Source organism: Pelodiscus sinensis, chromosome 10, assembly GCF_049634645.1.
Source record: "Pelodiscus sinensis isolate JC-2024 chromosome 10, ASM4963464v1, whole genome shotgun sequence".
In the NCBI taxonomy this organism is placed as follows: Eukaryota; Metazoa; Chordata; order Testudines; family Trionychidae; genus Pelodiscus; species Pelodiscus sinensis.
The window spans coordinates 20,752,373-20,769,000 of record NC_134720.1 but is presented as its reverse complement, the minus strand read 5'-3'; the positions used below and the strand labels follow the sequence as shown (position 1 = coordinate 20,769,000).

The 16,628-nt window shown below is 43.2% G+C and overlaps 1 protein-coding gene across 1 annotated transcript in view; it reads right to left on the bottom strand.

Annotated features, from left to right (window-relative positions):
* The window catches only part of RASA2 (RAS p21 protein activator 2), a 94,205-nt gene that overhangs the window by 44,228 nt on the left and 33,349 nt on the right, over positions 1 to 16,628 (bottom strand). Inside the window, exons 3-5 of the mRNA XM_075937633.1 lie at positions 16,478 to 16,581; positions 13,208 to 13,302; positions 5,672 to 5,748 (exon numbers count right to left, since the gene is read on the bottom strand). Coding sequence (XP_075793748.1) covers positions 5,672 to 5,748; positions 13,208 to 13,302; positions 16,478 to 16,581 — 276 coding nt within the window. The remainder of the gene's footprint in view (positions 1 to 5,671; positions 5,749 to 13,207; positions 13,303 to 16,477; positions 16,582 to 16,628) is intronic.

Genomic DNA, 16,628 nt, shown 5'->3' with positions numbered 1-16,628 from the left:
CAGCTCCTTTATACAGATTGAAGGAAACAAGAGCACCAATAATGAATTCAATCAGGTGACAATATCCAAAAGCACTTCAAATCCTAAAAAGCATATCTGAAATCTGAAAAAATAAGAATATTCAAAGTGTCAAGATTCTATCCTTTAGGGGTTTCACATCCGGACACTGATTGACATATAATAAAGAGCCAATTAAGTAGTAACTCTAGCTTTCTTAATTCAGAGACAAGTGAAGTGTTCATGCCAAAAGCAGACACAAATAAAACCTTAGTACTACTAACTCTCAGCCACTCAAAAGATTATATGGCAAGATCTAACAATGGCCAGAAGTAAAGGACTGTTCCTCCTCTGGCAATACTGATAGATTGAAACGAGTAAGCTAGCTCCCTGTTTCCTTAAAACTCACTAGTGATAGATGGACAAAAGAGCAAGTGGACATAAATCTACTTCCTAAAAGCATGTTTAAAGGAGACTGATCCTGTATCTCCAAACTTGGTCCCCAGAAGGCAAAAGAAAGGCTCACAGTCTTTTATACCTCCAAAAGACAAAAGGAAAGTAAGGTAAATTACACATTTGCTATTTTCATAGAGACATTTCATTAGGATCTTTTGGTTTTGAGGTAAATCCTCAACACCAAGCAATCCTTATTTAAATGGGAACTAAAATACATGATTTTGTGCACATCTTTACCTGCAGAAAGCCAGATTATAGCGGACTATATTGCTTTTTGAAGATAAATTTGTAAGTAGTGCTGGGGAGAAAAACTGGGAAACAATCAATAGATGCATACTGAATGTTGATCCCTTGTAACAGAAACACCTTTAAACTGTGCATTTATATTCTCCTTTGATGATATGTTTTCTAAATTATTTAGTGCTATTATAAGTAGAGCTACTAGTGACAGCTAAAGTTAATACTTCCCCTTATAGACCCATTTTTCAATTGCTTATAACTTTGCCAATCTGTTTGGGTGGACATCTTTTGTGTTTGCTCTCTGCCTCAGGCTGAGTTTTCTTTACTAAATGTTTCAGTGAAAACTGTTATGCCAGGGGTTCTCAAACTTTGTGATACCACGATCCCACTCTAAGTTGCTCATGACCCCCCAGGGGGGTCGGGACCCACAGTTTGAGAAACACGGTGTTAAGCAATTCTGGAGAATACATTTTGCAAAGCTATTTTTATCTATATTAACATTTATTATAAAAACAATAGTGCCATCAATGCTTCAGACCAGAAACGTAAGTTTAGCATATAGACATTTCTGGTGACAAAGGTATATTTTGCAGTCACAACAATCTATCCAAATTTGGCAGCTGTCTCTGAAAATGGCAACTCACATATGCTCGGTTTTTGGAGACCTACTGCTAAACTTCAGAATATGCCAACTCTCCTGAGCATGCTCTAAATGACAGTTACACCTCTACATGGGGATGAAACAGCAGTCACTGCTATTTCTCCTTTCATGTCAAGGTAACAAGACAGGAAGCCATCAAATTCTAGTCACTCTGTTCTTATACCCGAGTTAATTCTGTGCACTTCCCAGATATTATTAAGCGAAGTCTTAAACCCTTAAGTTATTGATTTCTACACTGAAAATGCCACACCAACATCACTGTAGTGCTTTGGGCTAAATACTACCTAGACCACCAGGAGTTCTCCCATCAGCACAGATTATCCTTCACCTCTCAGGTACGTAGGCAGGTCAACAGAAAACTTCATTAACATAGCACTGTCTACACCAGAGGACAGGTTGACATAGCTATTTCCCTCAATGACATGGATTTCCATACTACAGAGAGATGTAGCTATACCTAGTGTAGGCCAGGGATGCAAGAGAGTAATCATTTAAATGGGCAGCTAATAACTAAGAGCTCAGCAGTTACCCAAACGATTAATGCACAGTGGTTCCTGGGGAGCTGACTGCCACCCTGTGCTGCTGTCTCTGTATCAGAGATAGCAGCTGGCTACCCGGAAGCAGGGCAGCTGGTGAGAGAAGCTGCTCCTGGGCAGCTGGATCCTTGGGAATGGGGCCAGCAGCTGGGAGTGCACTGCCAGTCCCATTGCTGGGGAGCCAGGTAATCATGGAACCACTACAATTTTCAGCAACTATACAGTTACAATAAACAACTGTTTCTTAACATGCCTAGTGCAGGCCAGCCCATATGAAGAACACAGATCTTCTTTATTCTAATGAATGCTATTCAGAGTTATTTCTAACAGAGCTCAAGCATGGCCCATCCTACCCAGACTGCCTTTCAGAACGTGCGCACCAAATTTAGGTCTCTGCTCTGTTACCTAACTAAACACTGGACCATATTGCTCTTCAGAATAATACAAAGCCAGACAAAGATTTTTAACACTTTTGGTACCTAACAACTAGCTCTTTAAACTACTTGCAAAAAGTAGCACCTAGTGGAACTTGTGGTGGGTCCACACAGAGACCAATAGTTCTCTCCTCCCAGTTACTCCATTAGCTCATGTGGTAGAAGTGTATGCTATGTATCTAATGGTGGTAGGTTCCACACTTGCCAGTGACACATGCAAGGGTTAATGTGGTTCCACATGAAGGAGTTGGTTTTTTTCTTACTTTGCTTTTTTTTAATCCAGGAGATTACACAGAAAAATGTGTCATGAAAACATTAAGGTTTTGTGAAGTTAAGCAATCATAAGACAGGAAAGTCCAGAATTATGCTTACATGCATAGCCTTAATTCAGCCTAGTCACGTATATCCAAACACCACAGTAAGGATGTTAAAATTAGATTAACTAATCAAATAGTTGATGGAATTTCCATTGACTGCTCAATTAGTTGATAAGGATGCTTCCGCTTTGAAATGTAGCAAGAGCCTGCTGGGCTGTTGCAACATTTCAAAGGCGGAAGTGCCGTGCAGAGTTCGCCTTTTCAATGTACAGGAGCCCCAGCAGCAGCTCTTATGCATTTTAAAGATTGAAACGCTGCATGGAGCCTGGGGCCAGTCACCTGCTGTCCCCAGGCTCCATGCCGCACTTCTGCTTTGAAGTGAACAAGAGCCCTAGTGGGGACTCTTGAACACTGCCGTTGTGCCCCAGTCCCCCTCTCACTGAGATAGAGGGGAAACAGCTTTTAAACCACTTCCTTCCAGAACCCTCTCCTCTTCCCTCTCCCCCTTGCTGCCTCTTTCCATCAGAGGAAGCAAGGGGAGAAGCGAGTAGTCAGTAAGTCACTTCCATCCCTACAACACAGTCTTTAGTTACATGATCCCATATCATTTCTGATTTCACATAGCATGCACAGTGAATGAGGCAGAGGGTTGCAAGTAGGGAAAGGAGGTTCTCTTGTGTTTGAAGGACTAGACTGAGAACCAAGGTAGCCAAGTTCTATCCTTGGCTCTACAGAAATCTTCTATAATGCTGTGCAAGTGCATCCTTCATTATGTATGCATTAAGGAGCCAGATTAACGCAACCCTAAAACTGGCATCTGCAACTTGGGCCCCCGACACTGCAATATAAGCTTTCTTTGAATATTATATACAAAACATTATAAACTAAAGGCTTCCAAGAGACAGCAGGATCTAGCAATTATGGCACTGGACCAGTTGCCAAATGACTTGGATTCTATTTAGCTTCACCACTGAGTTGCTGCATGACATTAGACAAACCACTTCTTTTTATACCTGTTTCCCCTGATGGAAATTGTGTTTACCTACACCTGCCTTTGTAAAGCACTGAGATATGCAAATGAAAAGCACTCATCCAAGAGATATCAAGATTTGTTCTGTTTTAAGTTCAGGTTACATCATAATGACAAACTGAAGCACCTATATCTTTATCCAACTGGTTGATCAGATCACAACCATTTTAAAAAATATATTCAATAAATGTACAAGGTAAGACAATCCACACTATCCTCATTTCCTTACTTAAATCTGAAATTTGCTGTCAACCTCTCTCGCATTTTCATCACACTGCTTCAGTCCATCTGGCATGGCTATATATTAACTACAGCATCGTCAATTAAAACTTCATATAATTTTTTTCATTTTGACTTTTGAAATATGTATTAGTGTACTCAATATTCCAATTCCCCCCCCCCCCCATTTTATTGGGAGAGCCAAGACACGGAGGAAGAAGAACAACTAAGCTGTAACAGTAGCTATTAGGGATCTGAATGTGCATCCATATACACCAGTAGTCACCAGCCTGTAGATTGGATCTCCTGGTAGATCTTGGAGCCTCTGACAGGTGATCCTGACTGGTTTGGCCAAGAGGCTCTCAAGTGCCAGCACTTCAGCTGCCCCTCCCTGCACTGCTGCACACTTTCTGCCCTTTGCCTCCGAGCTGTTCCTCCCCGAGAGCCTCCTGCTCACGATACAGAGCAGGGAAGGGGGCGCAGATGTCAGGGTGCCCCCTCTCGCACCTTGTATTCAATCTTCAAAGAAACGGGGGCGGGGAACAGCACAACAGGGCTTGGGATAGAAGGAGTTTGTTGGCTGCTTTTGGGAGTGGTGCAGGGTCAGGGCAGGGGTGAGCATGCCTCAGCCCCGCTGTACCACCACTCAAGAGCCACCTGAGGTAATCAGTGTCCAGCTGGAGACAGTTCTGAATCCCTGCCCCAGTCATGAACCCCATCCTACACCCCAAACCCCTGAGGCCCCTGGTTCCAAACTTCCTTACAGAGCTTGTACCCTGAACCCCTTCCTGCACCCCAACTCTGTCCCAGGCTCAGCTCAGAGCCTCTCACACTCCAAATCCCTTAGCCCAAGACTGGAGCCTACACCCCAACTCTTTGCCTCACCCTGGTGAAAGTGAGGAAGGATGGGGGAGGGAGGACGGAGTGAGCAGAGGTGGGGCCTCGGAGACGAGGCACGAGTATTTGGGTTTGAGGTAGATCTGGGATTGCACTTAAATTCAAAAAGTGATCTTGTGCTTTAAAAGATTGGAGACCACTGGTATACACAGTTAACTCAGGAGCCTGGGCTCATCAGTTAACCCTCATGGTTATATCCCCCCTCCCCCCCATTGCCTCCCTCTCAGAGACAGCAAGGGGAGCAGGTGGAAGCTGGTTTGAAAGCTGGCCCCCCATGTGTACTAGCTTCCACTGAGCTGAGTGTCCCCCCACTCCCACCTGTGCCTCTGTAGAATAGCCATGTAGCTGTCTGAGCACCAAGAATCTCCTCTCTTACTATATTTCAGAGCTGAGGGTCCAGCCCAAGCTTGAATATCTACACTGCCATTCTTTGTTCCACAAGCCCTAGTAAGATGACCCAGTCTGAGACTTGTGGTGGCATGGATTTTGTTTTCTGCTATGTAGTTGTACTTAAAGTCAACCAGATGTAATGGGTTAAGTAGAGAAGCGATATTTTGAAATGTTCCCACCAATGCCATCAGTTCAGCTCTGTCAATGGTATCAATGTTTGAAGTCCTAGCTGCTGGTTACCATTGACACGTTTAGTTGTCAACCAGACCGGCTTTGAACAGGATTAGAAGACACTCCTTAGGCACCAGCACCCAGCTTATATTAGGGATCCTAACGTGGGTGACTCGTATACACCTTTTTAAAAAAAATCTGAAAATTTTTTGTAAAATCTCCCCAGTGTACATATGGCCCATAAAACTAGGCAAATTACAACACAACTTTTATCAGTAAAAAAAAAAATCAAGCTCCTTTTAGTGATTGATAAATTTTCTTACTGTACTACTAGTTGCTGGCACACAGATCCATTATCCGTTATCAGTTCATTCAATTTTAATTCAAGGTGAACTTTTCCCTGCAAAAAAAAATAAAAATACCACATGTAAATATTTGAGAGACAGTTTATTTTTAAAGTAGTAATAGCACATAGGAAGTAACTTGCACATGTTTTCAAATTAATTATCCCTCTATGTAAGACAGATATAGAACTAACTCAAAAAAAAAAAAAAATCACATTAGACATGCTAGGAGAAAATGGAGGTAATTGATGGCATACTAATGCTAAGTGGAATATTTTTGGATAAGGAGCTCACTCCTGCTCCCACTGACTTTAAATCAACTCATTATCAATCTTGCTAGAGATAACTAGTAATTTAAGGCCCATCCTGCTGCTCTCACTGAGCTAGCAAAAATGAGAAGCAAATCTTGATATGCAATACCTGACTAAACAGTTTAACAACCAGCAATATGGGACTCTAGAACCTTCACTGTTGCCCGTTCTAATCAGGCTTAGGCAAATGAAAGCTGCCAGAAACATTTGTGAGTGAAAACCGAGAAATTGATTAACATGGTTTATTACATAGCATGTTGCTAGTGCTGTGTAAGTGCTTTCAAGACTGCAGGAAAACCATAAAGCACACCATCAGGGGCTCTTCTTACTGCACATGAAATTAACGTGATATATGCCATCAAGTGCCAGCAATGGCCCTCTGCCATGTATATTGGCCAAACCAGACAGTCTCTCCACCAAAGGATAAATGGACACAAATCAGACATCAGGAAAGGTAACACACAAGCCTATAGTGGAACACTAACCTCTCTGGACATTCAGTAATGAATTTGCAAATAATCATTCTTCTACAAAAAGATTTCAAAAATCTAATTACTAAGGGAAACAGCTGAACTGGAATTCATTTGCAAATTCAACACAATCAACATAGGACTGAATAAGGATCTTAACTGGTTAATGCATTATAAACCACATTGTCCCCTCTTTTGATATTCACATCTCTATACCAAATGCTGTCAATGACCCACTTCAAACCTGACTTGATAAGCCTCATTAACACAATATACACACACACACACACACACACCCACACCACCTCTAACTTGCACTCTTATCTGATGAAGTGGGTTTTACCCAGGAAAGCTTATGCCCTAATAAATATCAGGGATGTTAAATATTGAGTAATTGACTAATCAAATAATCAATGCATTTTGCAACAACTATTCAATTAGTCAATAGGGCTCCTCCACCTTTGAAGTGTAGCAATAGCCCTATGGCTCCCTATGGTGTTTCAGAGCCCAGGGTCAGCTAGGGACTAGGGATGTAATAGTGTAGTCGATTAACTGATTAGCAAAGACTACGTGCATTTCCCTCCCGTCCTCCCCCACCCCCACACACCTTGCTAGTAAGTTTTTCAGCAGGCTGACCAGCAGTCCAGCTCAGTCCTGGCTTGCGAGGAGTCTAGAACCCTCTGACAGACCCCAGACAACATGTATCCCAGAGTCACTACCCTCTGGGACAGAAGAGTATTGATTACCATGGCTACTTGGGTCACAATAGCTCCCACTGTAAATTTCCTCACCCCAAACGGATTCCCAATTGACCAGGTAGTTGTCTGTCATTGCAAGCTCCAACAGGGCAATTGCCACTCACTTCTCCACTGTCAGGGAGGGTCTCATTCATGGTCATGAGACTTCAGAGATGGACTGAAATTTCCATGAGCAGAATCTAGGAAATCTACACAAATCTATAGGGCACTCCTGCAAAGCTGTGAAGTTTCCCGATGCCAAGGATACTGCTTTATCCAGGGTCAAGAAAGATCCCCTGATGTTAACATGAGTTATTGACGTTACTCAGCCCCTGGATCTGCCTCCTCCTGATATTCCCCCATTGGCCATCTGACCAGAAATGCCCCTTGGGAAGGAGATCTCTTGCTCTCTCAAATGGCGGAAACTGGCTCCTCAATGCCTATGAAGGTGAGCCCCAATATTCTCTACAGGATTATGGGGGCACAATGTACGGGTAGAGATGACTCACTGGTTGTTGGCTAGACCAGTGCCATTCTAGCTAGGGCTCATAGGAAAAACCTGTAGAGGTCTCAGTAACGCTCACTACAGATCTTAGTTGGCAGGGAGGATGCTCTTTGCTAGATGAAGGGTAGAACACACGAAGTGAAGGTCAGAAGAACCCTAGGAGCAATGAGAGATGCACTGATATGTGGACAACAGACCTGGTCTGCTGGAGTCTGGGGTTAATGCTATGAGGATAAGCAGCATTGGTGAAGTCTGTTGTGTCTCAGTCTGCTTCTTCTCTTCACCCAGCAGCATGTAAGGCTGTTCTCCAGAAGCTGTCTCTGCACCTATGGGAGGACACTGAGCTCCTTGAATTTCTGACTCATTTCAGAGAGGTCCCTTTTATTGCTTGATTTTGAAACCAGAGGCAGAGATGCTAGCTTAATCAAAACCGGGGTTTATTTTGGCGCCGGTGCCAGGTCTTTTACTGGCCCTATCTTCTTTGCAATCATCTTAGACACTGTCAGTCTGCTTAGTATATGGTGGCTTGTCCATTAGCAGGAGTTTCAGCTTTGCAGCTCAACATGTGACTCCTGACATGGAAAGAGAAGCATGCAGGTCATCTATCTGGAGTGTGTAATTCCCCCAGGCAGAAGAGATATCTACCAATCCTTGGACAGGGATTGGCAGGATGGACATGGCTTGAGGCTTACAGGTTTCAAATCCACTACTCTGAAAGCTCTGGGGGAAAAGGGTAAAAGGGGGATGTTCAAGCCAGACAATTGTTAATCATTTCATGGCATTCAAAACAGGAAATCAGAAGTGGTTCTGAAAACGTGCAGAACATTTTGAGGAGTTCAACTTAATGAGTGCTCAACCCTCTCATTCTTAATTCAAGTTCCATCACCTCCTCCAAGAGGAGGAAATTGAGGAATGGTCATGGCCACCTCATCATTCACTCCCTCAATTGGGACCCTGAGGCAGAAAAGGGTGCATGTTCAAACATGATGGACACTGCTAGTAAAGTAGTACATACATATAAATCCAGTCTTGCATGTGTGAGGCACACGTACACTTACAGTGGGATCCATAGTGACATACTGAAAGATTATCCAATTTTGTCAACAAAACATCTTAAACAAAAGACAACAGCAGCAAGTGGAAAATGAGTTTGTGCCATACCTGCTATTCTATGTAGGCACATCTATCTGAATTTGGGGAAAAACTGGGTCTCAGCAAGGGGCAGAGTGCCCTCAGGTGACACAAAAAGGGTGGGGAGAAAAGACAGCAGAAAACATACACAGCACTGTACTTCGGGATGCAGAGCCCAAAAAGCCAGGAAGAAGGGAAAATAATCTGACCCATTATTCTGTCCTTGATAAGGTAGTCTGATTTCTTGGGATTTTCAGATTGCCTTGAAGAATCCACTGTGGGAAAAAATGGATAACATTGAAGTCTTCTCCTCTGGTTTTTTTCGCTTGTTTTGCCGTTGCCAAGCTACGTAGGCAGGAAGAGTAGATCACTCTAGAGAGACTGAGGACGAAATTGTTTCTTTTTTAGGAAGAAATGTAGGTCTAGGAAACATGAGGTATGAGGGAAGGCTGAAAGAATTGGGGTTGTTTAGTTTGGAAAAGAAAAGACTGAGGGGACATGATAGTGGTTTTCAGGTATCTAAAATGATGTCACAGGGAAGACAAGTAGCAATGGGCTTAATCTACAGCAAGGGAGGGTTAGGTTGGACATTAGGGAAACTTCCTAACGGTCATGATGGTTAAACACTGGAATAAATTGCATAGGGAGGTTGTGGAATCTCCATCACTGGAGATATTTAAGAGCAGGTAGACAGACATCTATTAGGGATGATCTACACGGTGCTTGGTCCTGCCATGAGGGCAGGGGACTGGACTTGATCTCTTGAGGTCCCTTTCAATTTTCGTCTTCTATGATTTCCAACTATTTCAATGTGGTCCTTGAATATCTGATACCATGGAGCTTCTCATCCATCTTCTGACTGAAGAATACATGACACTTGGGGAAGATCCTGGATCTGCAGATTAGGGATGTAAAATCCCAGTTAATCAGTTAAGCATTAGGTCAACCTAATATTTAACGGGTTAATCGACTCAAGTGGGATCCGGGCTGGGGATTACTCCAGCCCACAGGGTTCTCACCTCCAACCCCACGCTGAAACTAGGGCTGTCACCAGCTTCTAGCTCTTGTGCCTAGACTCCCCATGGACAGAGGCCGCTCTGAAAGCTGAAGCAGCTCTGTCCTGCGTGTGGGGCACCTGGACAGAGCCACTGTCTGCGACATAACCCATTCTGTCATCTCTCTCAAAAGAGAGGGTCGTAAGAGTCTACTTTAGACTCAGGCCACATCTATACTTACATGGAAGTCTGATTTAGGATATGCAACTCCAGCTACTTGAATAGTACAGCTGGAGTCTATGTACTTTAATTGAAACTTCAGTGCCACCTCCACAATGGGAGGTTGAAGGGAGAAAATGCTCCCATTGATTTCCCTTCCTTCTCACAATTTGAGGAGTAATGGTATTGATGGGGGCAACCTCAGCATTTGTTTTAGTGGGTTTTTACTAGACCAGGTAAATTAAGCTCTGCAGCATCGGGTGCTGTGGCACTGATCATCTGGGAAGAGAAGATGTGGCCTCAGAGAAAGGCCCTTAAGACCACTGTCAACAGAGATGTTGTATCAGAGATATCAAGACAGGATTATTCCAGACTGCAACTGTCAAGAAAACACCAGATGGTTTGATGCTTTATCAGCCTATGGTACCAACCCACTAGAGCAAGGGTGGGTAATTTTTTTTATGGGGGCAGGAGTGCCGATCCAAGAATTTGAAAAGTGGTCAATGGCCACACACTTTCACAATATCAATGTAGGAGGTGAGGGGGTCTGGGTGCAGAAGTCAGCCATGTTCTGTTATAACCATATTGGGTGAGTATAGCTTTCATCTAGAGACAAGCCCTAAGTTAGAAGAAAAATGTAAATGGTACCCAAAGCAAAACTTGCAAACGTGCTTCAAGACTAATTTGGACTTTCCACCACACTTAACGTGTGAACTAAAAGCAAATCTTTATGTTAACAGTTAAAAACACAATACAGATATTATCTTTTTGGGGGGGAGGGGGAAGGGAGCTTTTACCTTCTTGCGCGCTAAACTGCCACCTTAGGCCAGAAAGCGAAGAGCTACTGGAACCACAGGTTTGCACAGATAGGATAGAGAGAGTAGACCTAACAATACTGCCTACGTTCTTGCTTTGTAGAAGCCTTAAATTTGCCCTCAGAGGAGTTAATAAGAACTCTTTACTTCATGAAGATATTTGCTATGGCATTACCATCTTGTTCTCTGCTCTGATTTATCTTTTTCCTGACTAAATATCAGGATCTAGTGAGATTTTCCATTCTAGTTTATTTTTTGGCAGTTCTAGAAACTGTCATTTTTTTAAATACTGTGATGTTTTGATTTGTTATATTAACCTATCTAAAAACCATGTAGCAAACAATGTACTCCCCTCAGAAACAGTAAAACTGCTAGTAGCATAATGCAAAACAAATCAAGATAAACTTGCTACTAAGAAAATAAAGTACTTCATAACTCCATTTACTTTTTCTACATCTGCAAACTGTATGCCAGAATATCTCTATAGTTAGCGAGAATAACTAGCATCTCTATTGCTGACGTTTCCTAAATACTTCAGAGGGGTAGCCAAGTTAGTCTGTAGCAGGAAAAACTTATCTAGTGGCACCTTCAAGGCTAACAAAACATGTAGATGGTATCATGAGCTTTCATGGGTACAACCCACTACTTCATTCCTATCATCTGAAGAAGTGGATTGTGCCCACGAAAGCTCATGATACCATCTACATGTCTGTTAGTCTTTCAGGTGCTACTATTTGTTGTTTTTCAAGCATTTCCTAAATAGGTGTTCTATTAGTGACGACTAACGTTTTACCTTTGTATGACATTTAGGTTATCAGGGCACATGATAAACACATCTTCACTAAATAACGAAAAGAAGAAGGAAAAAGCTCAAGAGCATAAGTGCAATGGCACCTAGTTGCACCTTTTTGTGTATATGAAGTGGAGTCAGGTGTAGAAGTGCAGCAAATAGATGGCAAAGTGCACAACCTGAACAATGGACTGTATAGAAAGAGCAGCATTAAAAAGTGGGTGTCTAAACTTTTAGAAGAGATTAATATTTTCTGCTGTTGATATTTGAGGGGGCAAAGTCTGCTATTTTTCTGTATCTAGAACACTGTACACTGAAGTTATTTATCAACAGCTTTGTATCTGCCTAATACATATGTACAATTAAAAGCAAGCTACTTGTTCCATATGTTTCTCTGAGAATAAGAATCAAGTATGATACTACTTAGACCAAAGGAGGAATGACATTTCTGCATTCTGAATGGCTTTCTGAGAGAAAAGTATGGTGAAGAATGAGACAACTAAATTAAGCCTCTTGATTTGTTCTAATAGTATAATGTATAGATTGGGCAAAGCAATCTAAATTTGGGCACATAACTCTGTGTCTACCAGCATACCCAGGTAATGTAATTCTACATGCACAAGTGGATAATTCTGGGCATTAATATGTCTATCTTATTTGAAAAGCTCACCCACAGATTCCCCTTCTACAGAAAGTTTAATCCACTTAATCAGAATAACTAGTCAAGAGGAATTAAGGTTTGTGGGTCCTGCGCTTGGGTAAGTTTGAGAAAATTGTACTGGGTTTAAATTATGTGGTTGTTACTGCAGCAAATTGTAAAGGAGGGTCTCAAGAGCCTCCTGTTGAATTATCTCCATCAAGTTGAAAGAAAGCCTAATGCAACTTCCCTGCTTACAATGCAGTCCAACTCATTTACAGGTGCTGCTAAAAAAAAGACTGCCAGCAGAACTTAATTCACAGGTTCAAATACACATCTGAAGAGAATAAAATATTTTTGGAATGCATCCAATGTCAAGAATTAAAACAAACCCCTCCCTATGAAGGGCACCCCAGAATACTCTAGCCCTGAGGTCCTTCAAACACCATTTCAAACTACATACATAAAAAACTGTACTATACTACCAAGATACTTAAATGGGGGAAAAAAAGAACAAGTTTGTATGTTTCCCAGCTCTTGACCCCTCCTTTCTACAGGCACATGCCTCTTGCACAATGATTTCAAGTCAATATACATTTGTAAGGTAAAAACCCCCCACTTTTTTGGTGATACTTCCACACAAAGTTAATATAACTAGGGAGGAGGAACTGTCCTCTCAGCATACTACTGCTTGAAAACCTGTCATGAGAAACAATATAAAATATCCATTTTTGAAATGCATATCACTATTAGAAATCATGCAAGCAATTAAAAAAGTTAGAGAAGTTACCCAGATGCTCCCCATCCATCTGGCAAAGTTTTCAACAACTCCTAAAATACTCATCATGCTGCAACTAGAACATTCACCATCTATGTAACATTTTATCTTTAACATTAATCATTACCTGGACTTCTGAATTGGAATCAACAGGCTGAAGCAAAAACCACGCTTCTTTGCCAGTATATTTGCATAAGTCTTCTTTTTTGAGTGCTACCTTTCCTACAGAAAATGAGTGTGATAATGTAAGAAATTGACTTTCCCATGGAAGGATGAGATAATACTTTTAATAAGAGACTTCAATTTAAAATCTAATATTTTATAAAAAGTCAAGTTATTTAAGATTGTAAAATAAAAAACAAATTTTAAGTTGTTTCACACAGCAAAGGAGAAAAAGACCCACACAAATAAAGGAAACTATGTACAAAGGAAAAAAGTTGAAAAGAAATATACAAAGAGTTAACTGAAGGAAGAATTCTTTTTTTTTTAATTGGACTACTACCTCAGAATGGACAGGTAACAGTCTTAAGTCAATTAAACTTCTGCCAGAAAACAAGTTAATATTAGGGATGTGAAAGTATAACCATGTAAATGGTTAACTGATGACTCGGGGGGCTCATTCATTAACCTTCATAGTTATATGCAGGCTCATGGTACGCATGGGAAGTGGCGGCACACATCAGCTGCCTTGCATTTAAGCAGTTAATTACATACATTTTAATATCCCTAGTTAATATATCCCTTTAAAATGCTAAACAAAATAACTGTATAATACAACAAAAAAGGTGCTGCAGAAAGTTTAAAAATAGAAAATTAAAAGGTAGATGACTTTTGCATTGATTGCTATTTGAAAAACCATTATACCAAACTATCTGGCATGAAGTATTTCCTTCCTCAGTTCAAGTACAGGCAGTCCCCGGGTTACATGGATCTGACTTACATCGGATCCCTACTTACAAACGGGGTGAAGCAACCCCGCACTAGCTGCTTCCCCCAAGCAGACCAGGGAGATGCGAAGCTAGCGCCCCCCACAGCAGACCAGGGAGACACGGAGCAGCTTTTCTCAGCAGACACCTCAGCTTGAGAATAAAAAAGACTGAGGGAAGTGAGGTGTGGGAGAATAGAACTGAGCTCTAGAGAAATGTTTGTCTAGAGTTTCCCCTACAATATGTACCAGTTCCGACTTACATACAAATTCAACTTAAGAACAAACCTACAGTCCCTATCTTGTACGTAACTTGGGGAATGCCTGTAATATGAAGTAACTATTTCTACTGAACACTGCTAACTAGAGTTTTTAAAGCAACTATTTATCCAAAGAGTACAGGCAGTCCCTAGGTTACGTAACAAGATAGGGACTGTAGGTTTATTCTTAAGTTGAATCTGTATGTAAGTCGGAACTGGTGTCCAGATTCAGCCGCTGCTGAAACTGACCAGCGGCTGACTACAGGAAGCCCTAGGCAGAGTTGCTCTGCCCCGGGCTTCCTGTAGTCAGCCGCTGGTCAGTTTCAGCAGCGGCTGACTTGGGGACGCCTGGGGCAGAGCAGCTGGGGTGCTGCTGGGTTGCTCCAGTAGCGCCGCTCCTCTGCGCTACTGGACCAACCCAGCAGCACCCAAGCTGCTCTGCCCAGGCGTCCTGATTCAGCCGCTGCTGAAACTGACCAGCAGCGGCTGAATAAGGACGCCTGGGGCAGAGCTGCTGGGGTGCTGCCGGGTTGGTCCAGTAGCGCCCAGACAGGCTGCTCTACCACAGGCATCCAAAGAAAAGCCTTGTCTGCTGGGGGGGGGGGGGGAGGGGAGGGGCCCACTAGCTGCGCCCCCGCCCCCCCCCCCCAGCAGACCAGGGAGACGCGGGCGGCGGGATCGAGACACGCCGCGGTCCCGCCGCCCGGGTCCTCTGCGGCTTTGCTCCCCGTCTCCCTGGTCTGCTGGGGGAGCCAAAGCCTCGGGGGACAGGGAGCAAAGCCTCGGGGGACGCCGGCAGTGGGACAGCCACGGCGTGTCTGGGCTGTTCTGCTGCCCGCGTGCTCCGCGGCTTTGCTCCGCATCTCCCTGGTCTGCTGGCCCCCCCCCCAGCAGACCAGGGAGACGCGGAGCAGCTTTTCTTGCCCCGGAGGACGCAGGTGGCGGGACCACGGCGCATCTGGGATTCCCGCCGCTCCCATCCTCTGGGGCGAGAAAAGCCCCGTTCATAACTGCGGATCCGACATTAAGTCGGATCCGCGTAACTCAGGGACTGCCTGTATTCAGGAAAGCAGCTGTAAAAAGACAATTATACAGTGAAACAACAGTTTGTTTCCTTCCACTTTATCAGATAGGCCTCACACGACAATTGTTTTGAAGCATATGTAACTTTTAAATATTTCAGGACAAAACTAAAATGTTTAAGTAGATCTTCAGCAAATTTTAAAACCAGTAACTTCCACTACCCATCTACACAAACAAGCAATGATCCAAATATTTTGTTGGAATGGAGTTGTAGAAACCAAAGGATAAAAAAACCAAAACATTTTTCTGAAATTCACTGAATATGGTAAATAGTTACAGCAAGTTATTCTACCATCCTTCAAAATGACCAAATTAGAACAGGACAAAATTAAGTAGACTCCTGTACTCCAATATAGAACAGTACTATATATGAATTATTTTAAATTGTGTGCTGAACTAAAATTGTCTGTACAAAATCCTTTTAGACTACAGACATATTCTACATAATTTCAACAGTGAAGCTTATTTCCAGTAACATTTACAGTAGGGATGGTCAATTTTTAAAAGGGGGTCACTTCATAAATTTCTTCAGGAACCCGGGGGCCACCTTGGAAGGGGTGGGGGTCAGGAGACTTCTCCTGCTTCCCCTCCCCCCGCCCACCTGACTGGCCTAAGGATGGAGGAACAAGTCACCCCCCCTCCGCCCCCATCCACCTCCCAGACAGAATTGTCAGCTGTTTTCAAACAGCTGGCAAGTCCCTCTAGGCGCCTCAACAGGAGACCACCTCATTTGCTCCACCCAGGGCCTGGGGAAGGGGATGGGGAAAAGGAGCACAAAGTCTCCTTGCCCTGCCAGAGGCGTGCAGCAGCTACAGAGAGCCACTGGCGGTTTTAAAACAGATGGCTGTTCCTTCTGATGCCATGAACCCCTGGTGGGGGAGGAGACCTCAGACGTTCCCCCAGTCAACCAGGGCCTGGGGAAGCGCACAAGGTCTCTCACCCTCTGCCCTCACCCTGCCAGGGGTGAGCGGTGGCTAGAGAAAAACATCAGCGGTTCTAAAACAGTCAGCATTTCTCTCTAGCCCCTGTGCGCCCTTGGCAGGGGGAGTGGCAGGGCAGCTGTGGGCTGAATCTACCCTGCAGAGGCCCCTTTGCACACTCCTGATTTACAAAATACACCAGTTCTTACCTATTCGCAGATCTCTTTGTAACACACTCTTATCATAAATATAGAAGGACAAACACTGGAATGTTCTTGGAATCTCGAAGTAGAACTCTTCACCAAAGAAAGGACTAAGAAAAAAAAAGAATAGAGGAGTTGAAATAGCAACATATTTTAC